At 40.5% G+C, this 15,405-nt stretch overlaps 1 protein-coding gene across 12 annotated transcripts in view; it reads left to right on the top strand.

The window, feature by feature from the left end:
* ntng1a (netrin g1a) overlaps positions 1-8,730 on the top strand; it is a 140,600-nt gene extending 131,870 nt beyond the window's left edge. For all 12 annotated transcript variants that reach the window (XM_049565274.1, XM_049565284.1, XM_049565281.1 and 9 more), the window contains one exon: positions 7,093-8,730. In XM_049565274.1, the coding sequence (XP_049421231.1) occupies positions 7,093-7,349 (257 nt within the window). In that variant the 3' untranslated portion in view covers positions 7,350-8,730. The remainder of the gene's footprint in view (positions 1-7,092) is intronic.
* The last annotated feature ends 6,675 nt before the right edge of the window (positions 8,731-15,405 follow it).

Genomic DNA, 15,405 nt, shown 5'->3' with positions numbered 1-15,405 from the left:
CAGAGGTTTTCCTGAAACCTAATGCTTTTTCATCTAAGATCTGACACCAAACTCTGACACCTGAGGATGTCCTAAAATGGACACTGTACCTGCAACAGATTTTCGTGTGAATATTAAAAAAAGAAGGCCTTCCATGATTTAGCTGCAACATTTCTCTATGTTAAAAATACTATACAACATCATATATAATCAATATCATGTTCGACAGCTATGGATCTATAATGGTAAATGACAGGTTGTGATGTCAGTCCCTCAAAATTACAGAACAAAGGCTTTTTAGGAACTGCTGTTTGCTTTTGGTGTTCAACAGTACAAGGAGAAATTCATCATCAAAGAGGCAAAGAGATCAGAGTTTTCTGCTCTGACAGCAGGCACAGTAGACCACAGTGCACCATGGGATGCAGCTTCCAGTACAGTATATACCAGTGCTTAAGTAAATAGGAGTGCATTGAGGGTTCATTATGATTGAAATTCAGTGTAAGATGAATAATCTGTTATTTTAGCAGTTCCTCACACAGGTGGATGTTCATTGAAATGCACTGTTTCTGACTAATATATTCAGCGTGTGTAGTGTGACTACACACTGTCAGCACACAAACGTTTGTACACACATACACAGTGTAGAGGGGAAGGTATGGGTTGGTATGGTGAACCTACAAACTCACTACTCAGTGTAAGAAGAAAAAGCTGTGGTGTACAACGCCAGTAATTAAATGTTCACAAGTAACAAGGAAAGTAAAAAAAAGAAAGCGAGAAGAAAAAATGTTTCTGTGAACGGCCGAGTCAAGCAGATGGGAAGTCACATACAGCGAGACGGAGCACAGCATGGATCAGTGGTTTTATTTGTCAGATTAGCAATGAAGCAGTGATTAGAAAATCAAACAAACATTATTGTGTGAAGTATTTGTATGTTCTTCTACTAACTTCCACGCCTCAGACTTTTCCCTCTTCCTATAACGAGACTGTGGAGGTCTACTGCAAATTTAGAAATCCAACCTGGGAGCGTTTTATTTACACGAAAGACATGTATGCTTTTGTGAATTAATTAGAATTTAGTGTGCTCGTGTTTCTCAATTTAAGCATGTTTTACTACATTTCCCACACTACCTCTCAGAGATATAAGGGTGTTCCCTGTGTTGTGTTGGTGTGATGGTAATAACAGTGGTGTAGTGTAATATTCAGCTGTGGTGAAGACTGCACAGGGTTTTACACTCTGCTATTCTGACAATCTGCAAATATGAAAGCTCTGACTGCATTGCTTTCTGGTCTGCTGAAACCGCAGCAGAGAAAATGAGTATTTCTGCCTCTGCTATGGATTTCTCCGTGTATTGTTGTTGATGTTTTAGTAGCGAAATAAATCCTGTACTGCTCTGGCAATAACTTAAAAAGCCCGTTTTTCACGGGAATTAGAAAAATAACTTTAACAAGTGTGTCCAAATAGTAAAATACACATCACTGTTTTAACATTGGCTGCATGAAATGTTTTCTACACAAAGCTGAAAATGGGAAACCCCTGAAATAATGCCTGCCCAAGAAGCTACTGATGCTGGAGTTATTTCTCGACTGAAATAGTTTGAGAACTTTCCAGTCTTGACCTCCCATTACTTCCCTCGCTGCTGCAGTATTTATGTGCATGGACAAGACTCAATCTGCATGCAGACTGAAGAATGCAATTAAAACTCAAATCTCTCGTCAAACACATCACAGTCCCCAACAGGCACACCTAGTTCACCGGTCCCCTCTCTAAATATTATCACTCATATCAAAAGCAAACGCTACAAATCTTATCATTTACTGCCTGTGCTGGTTCTGTTTACATGCCGAGAAATGGTTAATGTGAGAGATTGAAGAGAGATAAAGGTGCAGAGCTCTCAAAAGAATTCATCCGACACCAGCTGACTTTTCAGGCATTCGACACAACTCTTCACTCATCCTTAGGATACCCATCTGTAGTGTATTAATAACATGATGCCCTACGCTGGTTCTCTCTGTGCCTGAGTATCTTTAATCTCATTGACCCTGTCATACATCTTAGACAAACTTGCCACTGATGTTGTTTTTAAAAAATCAATATCTGTGTTTGATTTTGGACTTTAGCATCGCTTAATTGGCAGCCAATGAAATGCTTTGCCTGCAGGGGTCAGCCATTACCCGAACTTTACTTTGAAGTCAGCTGAACGTGCCATGCAGTGTTGAGCATCATGCATAATTAATATTTAAAGTAGTAGTTTACCTTAAAAATAAAAAATCACACTCAATATGTACATGTAAACATAATACGCAGCAGTGAAAGCAGACAAGGGGCAACTTCCCCTCATTGAAAGTCCTTAGAAAACATTTTCATTTCTGAAGGACCCATGCCTTAAAACTATCTCTCTGCGTTTCCACTTCTAAAAGAAATAAGCCATTTTGTCCACTTCATATGTTGCTGTTTTTGGGCTTAGCCTACTTTCTGGAAGACAGTGAACCAGTTCCGAATTGAGGCTAAATGCAACCTGAGGAGAGAATCCGTGTGCTGAAGATAGCTATTAGCAGTCAGCTATTCCACATTTATTGCTAAGCTGACTCAACTGAATTCATTTGTATTTACATTGTTTTCTGATCACCAAGAAAACTATAAAAGAAGAAAGGGTCATTACATCATGGTGACACGTTTGAATATAGCACTGGTGCCACTTCTATTGACGTTAATGGGGCAGGCATGGCAGGTCCCACTATAATCCTTCATATCTGTGGTGTTTTACCTCTGACTGAAAAATGCTTCCACTAAATTAAAAAAAAAAGACATTACATGATGTTTACTATCTAAATCTTCGCAATGTTATGGCCTTTCAGACCCTGAAGCCAAGCTAGGACTTGACCGTGTGCTACAATTTCTTTCAGTTGGCATTAGTAATTTACATCCGTACTAGTCATCTAGCCCATATTGATAGTTGAACTGGAGGAAAGAGAACTGGATACAAAGTTAGAGGCGGGGAAGCGTATAAATTACCCGCACGATCAGCACTGCTGCCACACTGTGTGGCCCACAGAGCAGGGGGATTAGACCTCTGCTGGCCAAGCCGGCTACTTTCTGGATTAGCACTGTGGTAACTTGAATGGGGATGAACTGTTAGAATTGTGCGCCTCTTCTAGACTTTCCAAATGTTATCAGACTGAATGGGTTAAATTCTGATAGATTCTTTTGCCATGTAGGTCTGAAGGACCAAGACTTTTTGGGCCACATGGCATCACACAGCGGATGTATTATCCACTGTTTGGCCACTACGAAAATTGGCTTCAAAGCCCAACACAGTTCCTGGTGGCCTGTACCACACACATAAATCGTAACATCAATTAAGCTAGACAGGCTGTGACAATTATTTTTACTTACCAACACATTAGCTTGAAGCCAAAAGATTATTTCTTACTAGCGTTAACAGTTTTTATCTCCAAGTAAATGTAGGATGTTTCATTAAAGATATTGCTGGCTAACATTAGTTAAACAAAGTGCAAATACTAACTAAGTTCATTGACGAACAACGTAACAAGTACTGGTGAGTGAGAAATGGAGTTTTATAAACTAGGTCCCAGAACAAATACCACGGCTCGAACACATCCCATTTCTGCCAAAAAAGTATGTCAGCACACCTGATACATTCTCTTTCTCTTTGATGCATTTCTCACAGTTTCCATCATTTGAACTATCCACATTTTCACTGTAGGAGTTTGAGGCTCCTTCCACACCTTAGAATCATCCGAGCACAGGTTATAGGGCAACTTTTCAATATTCTAAATACAATTTTATTTAAATTTGGCACCAAGGAGACAAGGTCTTGGTGAACTAGGCGATTCACATTCTAACCATTTACCCTAAAGTTAGCACCTGGTGGGTGCTGTTCACATTTGAAATAATATGGAAGAAAACAGATGCCGAAAGTATTGCAGCCGCGAATCTTCCTTGTTGGCCTCAGATTTGGGGCGCTTCCGCCTCCTGTCCAAAGTTGAACCCTGTGGCTCCACAGAGCTCATTTACCGGCCTCAGAGCTCCAAGGTTCAAGGCTGTGGGGCGCTTTGTACTCATCTGTACTGTACTACTTGTAATTGGAACCCTAAAAGTTTGGTGCCCAACCCTCCTGACAATAACAGGAAACGTTATCTAGAGAGCTGACTAAATTTAAGCCCTTCTGAATATTTTTATTTCATTAACAGTTCTACGGTTAATTAGATATTGATAATCAAATACATGTACAACACTACCTGCTGTTAGGAAAAAAGAGAGATTGGCACCAAAGTGCATTTACGTGCTACACAGTGACCCATTCTTCTTTTATAGTTTCCTTGTTGGCTGCCAGCTCAACCTAGCATTAGGTGAATTTAGTTGTTAAAGACTAATGAAAGTAGATTTCAGATAAAAAGTACACAGTTCAACCAAGCTGCTCTTCAAGCTCTTGTGGTACCTCTGTAAGCAAGTCAGCGTTGCATCGTCTTCCAAGTAGGAAATGCCGTCCTAAGTACAGTGAGAATCAAATATAGTGCAATTCAAATAACATGCTGTCGCCACAAAGCTTGTTTTGTGTCACATCTCCTTTAGGTGCAGTGAAAGGCTGTAAAATTGCCATCATTTCAAACCTCTTTTCAGACTAGCTTCGTCTCATCATAGCTCCCAGGTCCCTCATGATGTAGCCTGTTGCACATGGATGACCTTGGGATGGTTTTACTTTGAAAAGGTGTGCTGAAGCAGTTATGTCTAGCACATCATTTTAAGTTTTTTATGATGCATGTAGAGCACAGACATGACACAAACCACTTTGAATACCTTTACAAATACACAGCCTGTTAGTATTTTATCATGAAAGCAAAGAAGGATAAGATGGATAAGATGAAAGGTCATTGTCTAATTAAAGTAGACTCTCTCGTGTTCTGATCATATCAAGGCCTCTCGGGGAAAAACATGATTCTTTAATTAATACATTGCTCTTCCTTGTCATCTTGAAGGAGAGTTTTTTATGACCAAGTTCAGCTGTCTGATCATGAGGAGAAAGCCAAGTGAGCAGTGGCTTTCCAGGGAAACAAACAGTGGTTGCAGTTTTATAAATTGACTCATTACTTCAGTCGCTGCTGAGTGGTTGAATTGGTCATGAAATTGATATGTCAGTTGGAGAAAAAAAGGACTAAGATAGAGTTCAGGTGTCTTATTTGGATCTAGTTGTGCATGGTAATTGGTGAGCTGTGGCCTGAAGCAAAACTTACTGAGCCAAACAGTGGCTCCCTTTTCTCCTACAAAACAGACGTGGTACAAATAGGATTCACGGAGTCAATGTTTCTTAACAAGCCTCCCATAAAAGCCCTATTTGGCTATTCCTGGGAGACAGCATGCATCCAATCCTGAGTATTAGGAGAGAGGCCTGATATTTGTTATTGTGATATTTACGTCCCATAGAGTTCATAGATTGCTCACCACATTGTTTTCCACTCCCATAAAGGACTGAAATGGGCAGAAGTGGCCCCTGTGTTTATCACTGTTTATTTGTCTCTGTTGGTTTATTAGTTTGTACGGCGCTGCTTTGTTTGCCTCCAGCTTGCTTGACAGCTTGCCTCCACTGGGAATAGAGTGGCCTCGGTGTCCCAGCTCTAAATATACACCAGTTTTCACCTGACGTTCAGTTTGTCTAAAGACAGTGCTGTTCGGGGGAAAGCCTGTCAAGCTTTGAGGATTTCTGTGCAGAAACATCACTGGATGGACGGGGCTTTAATCAGCTCTGGTACTGAAGAAATGGAAACGATAAAAAGGGAATTTGCTCTCATTACAGGCAGAATAATTACGTTTACATTACAAAAACATGATCATTTTTTTGTAACTTTTAAAGGTATAATAATGTTTGATTGCATGTCATATTATTACAGGAGGATGTGAAAATGTTTTTTCAAATGGAGGTAAAAATCTGCAATCTTTAGAAAGTTAAATTATATTTATATAAGTAAATATAGGTTTGTCATCACCTTTAATCAGTTTAATTAGAATACTCGGTGTGACGCCATCTTAAAAAATTTTGAGACAACGCAAGTTTTTCATTGTAAAAATCAAAAGAGGTAATTATTGGATTCTTCCACAGGGGGGCGCCAAAAGTTGAAATTTTTTAATTCTACACATGGGGGCTTTAACGTGTGTTCTTTTACCCACAAATTTATACCAACATTACTAACCTTATAGTTCTATGGTGTTATATATAGTGTCAAATTTAACCTGATGTATTTAGGATGCATGCACTGCAGAGTTTACCTTAAAGAATTTTATACATGTTATATCCATGTAACCCACTATATGTATTAGGGATTGTTTTGCAAGTATTTTCCAGTATTTTGCATTATGAAATGTTGAAGCAATAGGTCGACATTATGGGAAATCTGCTAATTAGCCTTTTTGCAGAGAGTAAAATGAGAATATTGATAGCACTCTTACATCTGTACAGTAAATATGAAGCTGAAGACAACAACAATATGCTATTTCACGGGGGGTTTGTGCCCATTTGTGATTTTTACTCGGCTAGGAGAAGTTACCAAGCAACCAGCAGAGAATCCAGGAAATTACTGGCACAAAAAACCCTCATAAAACAGCGAAATTGCGTCTTGTAACTTAAGATTTTGTACGCATTAAACAAAAGAGCTAAGCTAACTGGCTGCTGTCTCTAGCTTCATATTTATCATACACGTATAAGAGTGGTATCGATCTCTCATCTAACTTGTGGGAAGAAATTAACTCAGTCTATTTTCCAAAATGTCAAACTGTTATTGTAAAAGTTCAGCCAAATTCAACATGGAATAAAATGTGGTAACACTTTACTTGAAGACAAAAAATGTGAGTTTTTGATTTGTTAGAACAAAACATGAGAGAATTCCTCCTCTCCCTGCAGGGATCACTGAAGTTTCATGGTGTCGTAACGGGGCACCTGAGTAGATCATTTAATAATCTGACATTTTATATTATAACAGGCGCTGTTATGATAAAGCTTTGATGCATCACATTCTGCTTCAAGTAAAGTGTCACCCAGAAACCTCTTGCCTGTTTGATTCTCACCCCTCTCTCCTGTCTTTACATTGCTCCCACCGCAGCCCGGGTGTGTGACAACGAGCTCCTGCGCTGCCAAAATGGCGGGGTGTGTATCAACAACCTCCGCTGCAGCTGTCCCTCAGACTTCTCAGGCCTGCAGTGCGAGAAGCCCCGCTGCGAGTCAGAGCTGGGGGGCTGCGGGGGCCCAGACTCGGGCCAGGCCCCCCTGACGCCTCCATCATCCCCCAGGCTGCTGCTGCTGCTGCTGCTGGGCTCGGCACTGCTGAGAGAGGCCTCCTGCTGGCCCGCCGTGCTCTAAAGAGACCCATGACCTGGGGGGAGTGATACACTCCCCGTCGCCTCCACCTTAAACCTTCCCATTCCCCCTTTCAGATAATCAAAAACCATTAAACAAGAACAACCATGAGCTTTCTGGACTGTACTGTTCTGAGCTTCTCCGCCGCCAGACTCAATGGACACTCGCGCTGACAATAAAGGGAATGTGCCAGACAAAGAGTGCAAAAACTTTTCATTTAATTTCAAAGAATATATAGAAATGAAAAAACATATACTTCTAAAAATGCCAGATATTATTAAAAAAAAGAGCGTTTGCCTAATAAGAGTAAAATGTGCAAAGAACAATGAGACCCCCTCCCCTTCTAAGCCATACCAGGTACTTGAGCTCCTTCCAGTTTTGAGAAGGGATAACTGAAGATGACAGACTCGTTCACTTCCTCCCTTATTGCCACGGCAACAACAGCTGCGACCAATCAGCTCTCGAACGAGCCGGCAGCGGCCGCCGATCCCCCCGGGACGCTTCTGCGAGTTAATGTTGGCTGGACAGACGCCGAAGAAATCTCAAAGAAACTGTCCCCGCTGAATGGCTGACTGACTGGCCTCTGAATCATAACCGTTATACTTCAACACAGCGACAAACACAAAGAGGAGAACACACAGGAAGCATTCTTTGCTGTCAGTGCATTGTGGATAGAAGGAAATCTGTCCGGACTGCCACTTTGTGACACAAAAACCTCGCCCACGTCGATCCCTCTCTAGCTTTCTGTCTCTCCTTCGAGCTCTCTCTCATCCTCCCTCCTGTTCATCCTCCCTCCCTTTCCTCCCTCCGATCCCAAACCCCCGACGCCATGCTGCCACAGACCTGTGCTTTCGTGAACGTTACTCTGTAAACCCTTGTTGGTTGAAAGATTCTTTTGTCCGATGTTAGTGATGCACATGTGTAAGAAGCCTCTCCCCTCCTCCTTTCCCCTCTTGCAAAAAGATACTCCAATAAAGCTGTCTGATTCTTTTTCTATCTTAGAGCCGCCACGCTCCCTACGATCATGGTCCAAGGATAGTTTTCACCCGAGCAGATGAGAGGTGCATAGAAAAACATTGGTGTATTTGCAAGTTCTTTTCTCGACAGAGCAAAACAAAAAAAGAGTCATGTAGTCCTTTTGTATCTTTGCCGAACTGTGATTGAAAAAAGGCAACCTTTAATGTATCTATTTAAAACATCCAAACGCAGAAGCAATGGTTTATGGTTTCCTTTTTCTTTTGAGTTCCATTTCTTTCACTCACTTATTTTTATTTGTTAATATTACTTTTAGTTGTGCAGTTGATTTTCCTTTGTATTGGCAACGTGCTGGCATCAAAGAATATCAGTTTACATATACAGTATTAATAAAGTGTAATAAAATCCCACCAAAGGACATTATAAATGTTTTGTTCTTGCTTTAACACTTGAGAATTTAAGTGAATAAAAGTTTAAAAATTAAACAGTGTTGATCGTGTGTTGATCGCGGGTAGATGCTTCGTTAGTTGTTGAACTGAGATGTGAATCTTTGACCTTTATTTTTAACACTATACGATCGTAGATGGAAGGAGAGATGTTCTGATCGTTCTTAGAGTATCTGCCAACCAAATCCAATACAAACATTTGTCTAACACTTTAATTTCAAAAAAAGACATTTCCTTGAAAGAAACATGAAATTTTGGTGCCAATGAACCTACAGACAGTGAGTAACCTATGGGAGTGATTCAGTTTGAGCACAATAAATTAGTAGTGAATAAACCCTTCTTGAAACTCCTTTTCTTTAACAAGGTCTGTGGAGGCAGCTTCATGTAAGGTCAGAACAGTAGCAGCCTAATTATTTAGTTCTTCAAATGACACACTGAGAAAATTTCAGTGGAAAACTAACCCAACTGTAACATTTTTCATTTTGGGTAATCAGTTGTTGATTCAACTTAAAGGGACAGTTCAGCGCAAAATCAAAAACACATAGTTTTCTTTACAGGTAGTGCTGTTTATCAGTCTAGATTGTTTTGATGTGAGTTGCAGAGTGTTGGAGATATCGGTCATAGAGATGCCTTCTCTTGAATATAATGGAACTAGGTGGCAAAATACAGCAATGTCTCTTTCCAGATATCATTGCCTAGTTACTCAAGATAAGCCTTGTTGTGAGCAGTTTCATGTAGGAACTATCTGTCTTTCTTCCAAACTACACCTGCTCACTGCATCACCACACAGAAGGAAACGTGCATCTACTCATGGAGGAGAGGCTCACGACAGCACGAGATGTGAACATCAATGGCGTCCTCCTCAGTGGAGCTGTAACGTTAGCTAGCTCAGTGGTGCTAGGTGAGCTAGCAGTAGATGCACACTTCCTTCTGCGCATGGATACGGTTGGCAGGTATAGTTCAATAGAAGAAACTAGTCCCTACATCCCGTCATGGTGTCTGGAAAGAGACACTGATGTTCAGTTTTGGCGCTACGAGCACCGCAAGCTAACCCAACTGTGCAGAAGGAAGCGTGCCTCTACTGCTAGCTCACCTAGCACCACTGAGCTAGCTAACGTTACAGCTCAGACAGGGAGGACGCAATAAATAGTCACATCTCATGCTGTCACAAGCACAAGCCTTTTGTCCATAAGTTGATGCACGCTTCCTGTCGGGGTCTGCCCACTGGTCCGACAGCCCATTGGTCCGACCATATTAAACCCATTGTTCCGAAGTCCCGTTGTTCCAAAATCATCATGATGCCCACTTGGTTAGGGTTATATATTTTATTTTTATTTCCACTTTGAGCACCACAAGCCAAGTGTCAACTAGTTCCATTATATCCAAGAGAAGGCAGACATCTCTACGGCTGATATCTCCAACACTTGACAAGTCACACTAAAACAATCTAGACTGACAAACAGCACTACAGGTAAGAGGAAAAATATGTACTGTGTGACCTTATTTTATTCAAGTTAAGTGAGCTTAACTGGTTCACATTCTCACAACTAATTGAAAGTCTTTGAGCTATTGATTAAAATTTAGTTTTAGGCAGCAGGAAAGGTTTTTTATACGTTAAACCAGCTTCCAGTGTTTCACAGTGCAGGTTTTTGTTTACTTTCCCTTCATCTTACAGCTGCACAGCATATCGAGGCTACATTAACATTTCATCAAAAACAGTAAAAGTAGTAAAGGAATAGAACCTGCATCTCAGGCTCTTTTTGAAGGCTTAGTATGAGAGTCGTAGTGAATGTGCTGTGGCAGGAAGCGCTCTTCATCTGTGGTGTGAGCTACATGCTGAAGTTCAGCTGCAGTTTTTAAACCAACAGCTGCACCTGAGGGTTCAGGTTCACCTTCAACACTCTGGTGAAAGACAGTGTGTGTCTTACTCCTGTGTGGTCTTTTACATGTCTTTGCCCAGGGGCCCATTGCTAAGATATTGCAGCATTTATTTAATTCTATTGATATTTAACCGCTGCATTGATAATTAGAAATACTACTTTATGACTTTAATAAAACACTACACAACAGATTAAGCACTGTTATCTAATTTATATGTGAATGCATATTATGCGACAAACACTTGAGGTGCGGCCTAAGAAGTGCTGACACGTTGGATAAACGAACACGTGATCTGTGGAACAGAAACCCCCAACAAGGCCACCCTGACAACACGACGGCATGAAAATCTGTGTATCAGCTTTGGTGATATTTCCGTGCTATTTATCTTGAATTCAATCTGGTAAAGATTTGTTTCAGTGGCATGCATTGTCGGAGGCACTGAATTAAATATTTACAGCTATCGATGTCTCCCGGAGAGCCTGTGTTCAAAGTTTATATAGTGGGTCTTGTCAGACACTCGACAGTTCATCCATAACCTGAAATATTCAAGCCGCAGCTCCCGCTAAACAGACGCCATCCTTTTGTTTCCTTAAAAGTTTGACTCAGAGGAAATAAAGGAACTTAGTTTGTTACGCTAAAAGCTAATATGTTTTCTACAGACTGTCTCTTTTTCCTCTATGGGATGGTATTAAGTAACTGAAATCGCACTTTTTCTCCTTAATGTACCGAGTCCTAGTTTCACACAGAGGAGGCAATGAAACTGGATCTGCAATGTAAACACATTCACATGCTACAGACTATAAAAAAATCTGTTATTTAATCTTTTTGTCCTATTGGATTGTTTTTTCCCCAGTCTCTTTAATTGCAAATTTTTTTTGGATATTCTTGCTTGTGTCTGATCCAGAGCCAACAAGTCAAAATACCCAAAACCAAAAAAAACAGACATTAATATATTCTATAGTGTATTTTAGCACATTTACTAAAAGAATAAAAATAAAAATTACCTTCTTTATTTTATTGGATTTAGATTTAAGCTGTAAGTGCAGGGGTTTGTTTGCAGAAGTTTTTTAATAAAATGTATGCTTTCCTTAATATTTAATTTAATTTTGTTTTTATTTAAATGAATTTAACAAAAATATTTTTGTCTTTTTTCTGCTTCTGTGATGCTTAGGAATAGTCTGAAGAAAAAAGAAATACATTTATACAGTATTTCTTTTGTTTGACACTGAATTTTAAAAAGATGACACAAAACCAAATTCCTCAGTGAAATAAAATGTATTATCTAGAAATGCAATCACATGTAATTACATTATAAAACCGAAAATGACTACGTACGAGTAACACAAACTAAAACAAAACTCTAAATCTTCCACCACTGTTGTGTGTGTGAGAAGTGTCTGACTCCAGGGACGCCCTGATAAATTCAGTCAAAGTCACTTGTTTGTCAAGGTCCCCTGCAGTGGCCCTAATTTTAACCATGTGTTCAGCCCAGGTGTCAATGCACCATGCTGCGTGGAGAATTAAAATAGAGTTGACTGCGTTTGGGGAGAGGACTTCATCCCAGATATCTAACCTCCAGCAGCTGTTGGCTGACCCAACCATGAAGCATCACCGAAATACCTCAGAGCAAGCCATCCGCTGCCACTGGATTATCTCCCCACTGTAATGTGCTTTGTGGAAATGACTGGTGAAAAGTGTTTAAAGGGGCAATGTTATTTTTTATTTCTGCCCTGTGGCAAAAACAGTGTGGCATTTATCTGTGGGGAATCAAAGACTCAACAAAGGCATTTCAGCCACAGAGGCAATGAATTTTTCTTTAGATCTACGCTGTAATTAGCTCAGATGCTCTTGAAACGTAACAACTGTTTGTGTCACTCACAGGCTACCGTAGCTTACGGGGACAAGTCTCTTTGACAGATTTGTGCAGATAAAAGGTGAGTGTCAAACCAAGGAACACAACTCAAAATGGAGGACTTCTCTTAATCGTCTTGAAGAGAACAAACACCACATGTTGAGGTGGACTGTGTGTTTCCTGCTGCACAGAGCTTTCCATTCTCTCATCTATTCCAACCAGTTCTGAATAGTAAAGCTGATGCCCCACTCTTTCACTGATTCTTGAGGATTTTCCCATTTGCAAGTGAGCCAAACTGCCATCTGATGCATACTTTGTTCTGAAGCAGACTTTAGGGATCTTTATCCATCCACCATGCTTGCATCATTGTGTTTTGGAGTCATACTTGAGCTGTTGGATATTATGCCAAACGCATCACAGGTGACGCAAGAAGGCACAGACACACATTTTGAGATAGTTAAAATAGAAACCTGCGTACATGTCGTGTTTCTAAAACACAAGGAGTAATCTTTTTGCCAAAATAAGCCACTTATCTGCAGGCTGTGGCATAGTTTGCAGGAGTTGCTGTAAAACTCTTTGGAGCTGAGGCACCCATTTCAAATGTTTTCACTCCACTGAATTGTCTTTATCATTAGTTTCAGAGATATGGATCAGACGGGAGCTTCTACACCTACTTGTAAGTTCATTATCAGTCCATTAAATGTTTGTTTTTAGGGAGCAGTTTTGTTAGTTTTCACTTTCAAAAGGTTTAGGCATCAATAGACCTTTTAGGGCCGACCTCACAATGACATCAGTTTGTTAATTGGAGGCAAAACAGGACTCTCCACCACAGGGCTGTAGGCTACATAGGAGTCTTGAGATGTTGTCTTGTGTTATTGGGAGCCAGAATAGAAGGAGTCATAGCTCAAAACGTGATCACATATCAGCCACTACTGCCCGTCAACACAAATGAAGACAACTATGGTTAAATGTGATAAGACCAAAGGACTGGACGGAGGCGATCATCAAAAATGCTCACATGTGCAGCGCACACTTCATATCAGGTTAGGGAAAAGTATTTCCTGTTGTAGGGATGAATAAGGTTATGTGTATGAAAGGTTATCATGTCCACCTCATCAGAAACTGGGGAGGGATTAAAAGGAATATTGGATTTCTCTGGAACGCTAACTTTGTAGCACATTAGCTAACGTTAGCTTTGATGGCAAAACAAACGGGAGGAAACTGTTCAAGTGTCGTCCTCCTTTGTAAGATTGGCTTCCTGTGACATCATCCATCCACTGAGTGAGAGCATACAGGTCGGCTAGTCTGGTCCCATTGGTCAGTATTTACATTTTCAAGTAATACTCGCTGACCCGGAGCGTGAGTGACCTGACATGGTGCATTCATAAATCCAGTCTGACGCTCTACACTGAATTAGAGCCCTGTTGGTCGCTCTTACTTTACGAACGGTCCAGTTTGTGCCAGACTGCACTCCAGCACTCGGAATAAGTATTTCTGGGTGAATCATCTTCCTCTATTGTCTAAAACAAGCCAACAGAACTTGCTAGCTAGCGCTGGCTAATGTCTGTGGAGAATTGTTTTGCCTCCGGCTAAGCCCCACCCATGTCGTACTGCTTACTAACAGTAAAAGTCAATACTAAGTGGTTAGATTTGTTTCATATGTAATTTAACTTGACAGACTTGTGCATTTCAGTAAGTTATGTCAATGACAGAAGTCAGTGCTGACTTTTGGTTTTACATGAGACATGATTCCTGGTCTCCTGGGTGAAAGTCCTGTGTTTGATTGACACATCCACCAACCAGCATCCTCTGTACCTGGACTTCTTTGCTCATTTTGCTAACATTATATCACCTATCTTTCTCCTTTTCTCCTATCATAACTACTACAACCTCTAGAGATTGCTGCCTATAAACATAGCCATTATATGGGCTCATAATGACCTACTATACCCACTAGTAGGTGTATTAGGCCCCTTCTAACCCATATCGTAGGCTGATAATCACTGACAACAGCCATTCAATCACTATTCATCACTATTAGTGTCCCCTCTTGCAGACTAGCAGTCATGTGATCTATAGTTAGTGTAAAGACGTTAATCATAGCCACTTTGCAGACATACAAAACCAGCTTCACCTGGACTTTACTGTGAACTAAAGACTACTGTGATATAGACAGATACAGCACTGCTTGTAGCACCTGACTTATTATCACTGTGAATATCCAGTCCTCTCCACTTGTTCAGGTCAGGCAAAGTCCTCATATGATGTGTCCTCGTTTGGTAAGATTAACATCCTGGATCTTTATCTTTGTCTGTTTTCTATCCCTGAGATTCTCTGAAAAACCATCGTCTGTGGATATCATGAAGGACATGCGAATACTTCACAAAACCTATCCTTGGCATTGGACCGGACAGCGTGGTTTAAAGAGAACTGTATTTGTCATATAAAGAGTCGTGTCCTCTGCATTAAAAATCGTATTGTTCTTATCCTCAGCTATCGTGAGATGTGTCTGAGCATTAACAGTCTTTAATAATGTTATTGACGCTAATGTGAAACACGAAGGCGGCGAAGGATACACATCAATTAAATCATCCCACATGTTCACATCTCTTAAAATAGATTATCCTTGCTTGCTAAATTTCCTTCATATCTTGACAATTTAATGATAGCTATGGAATATAATTTGAATTTTTATAAGAATTAAAGAGAGGAGTATGTCTCACATGTTGATGACTGATCCCATGTTAGAGGGCAAGTGGAAACAAACCTAAGCAGACTTGTGCCAGGTCGGGCTGAGAGGTATTGACCCCGGCCCAGCAGTCTTATTCCCGCCATGGTTGTGATGTGTTTGTTTGTGTGATGATCAATGCACTTATTGAACCGCACACAGCAGTTATTGATCAGT

This window comes from Epinephelus fuscoguttatus, linkage group LG21 (assembly GCF_011397635.1).
Source record: "Epinephelus fuscoguttatus linkage group LG21, E.fuscoguttatus.final_Chr_v1".
Classification (NCBI taxonomy): Eukaryota; Metazoa; Chordata; class Actinopteri; order Perciformes; family Serranidae; genus Epinephelus; species Epinephelus fuscoguttatus.
The sequence above is the reverse complement of the archived record's forward strand: the minus strand, read 5'-3'. Positions and strand labels throughout refer to the sequence as shown.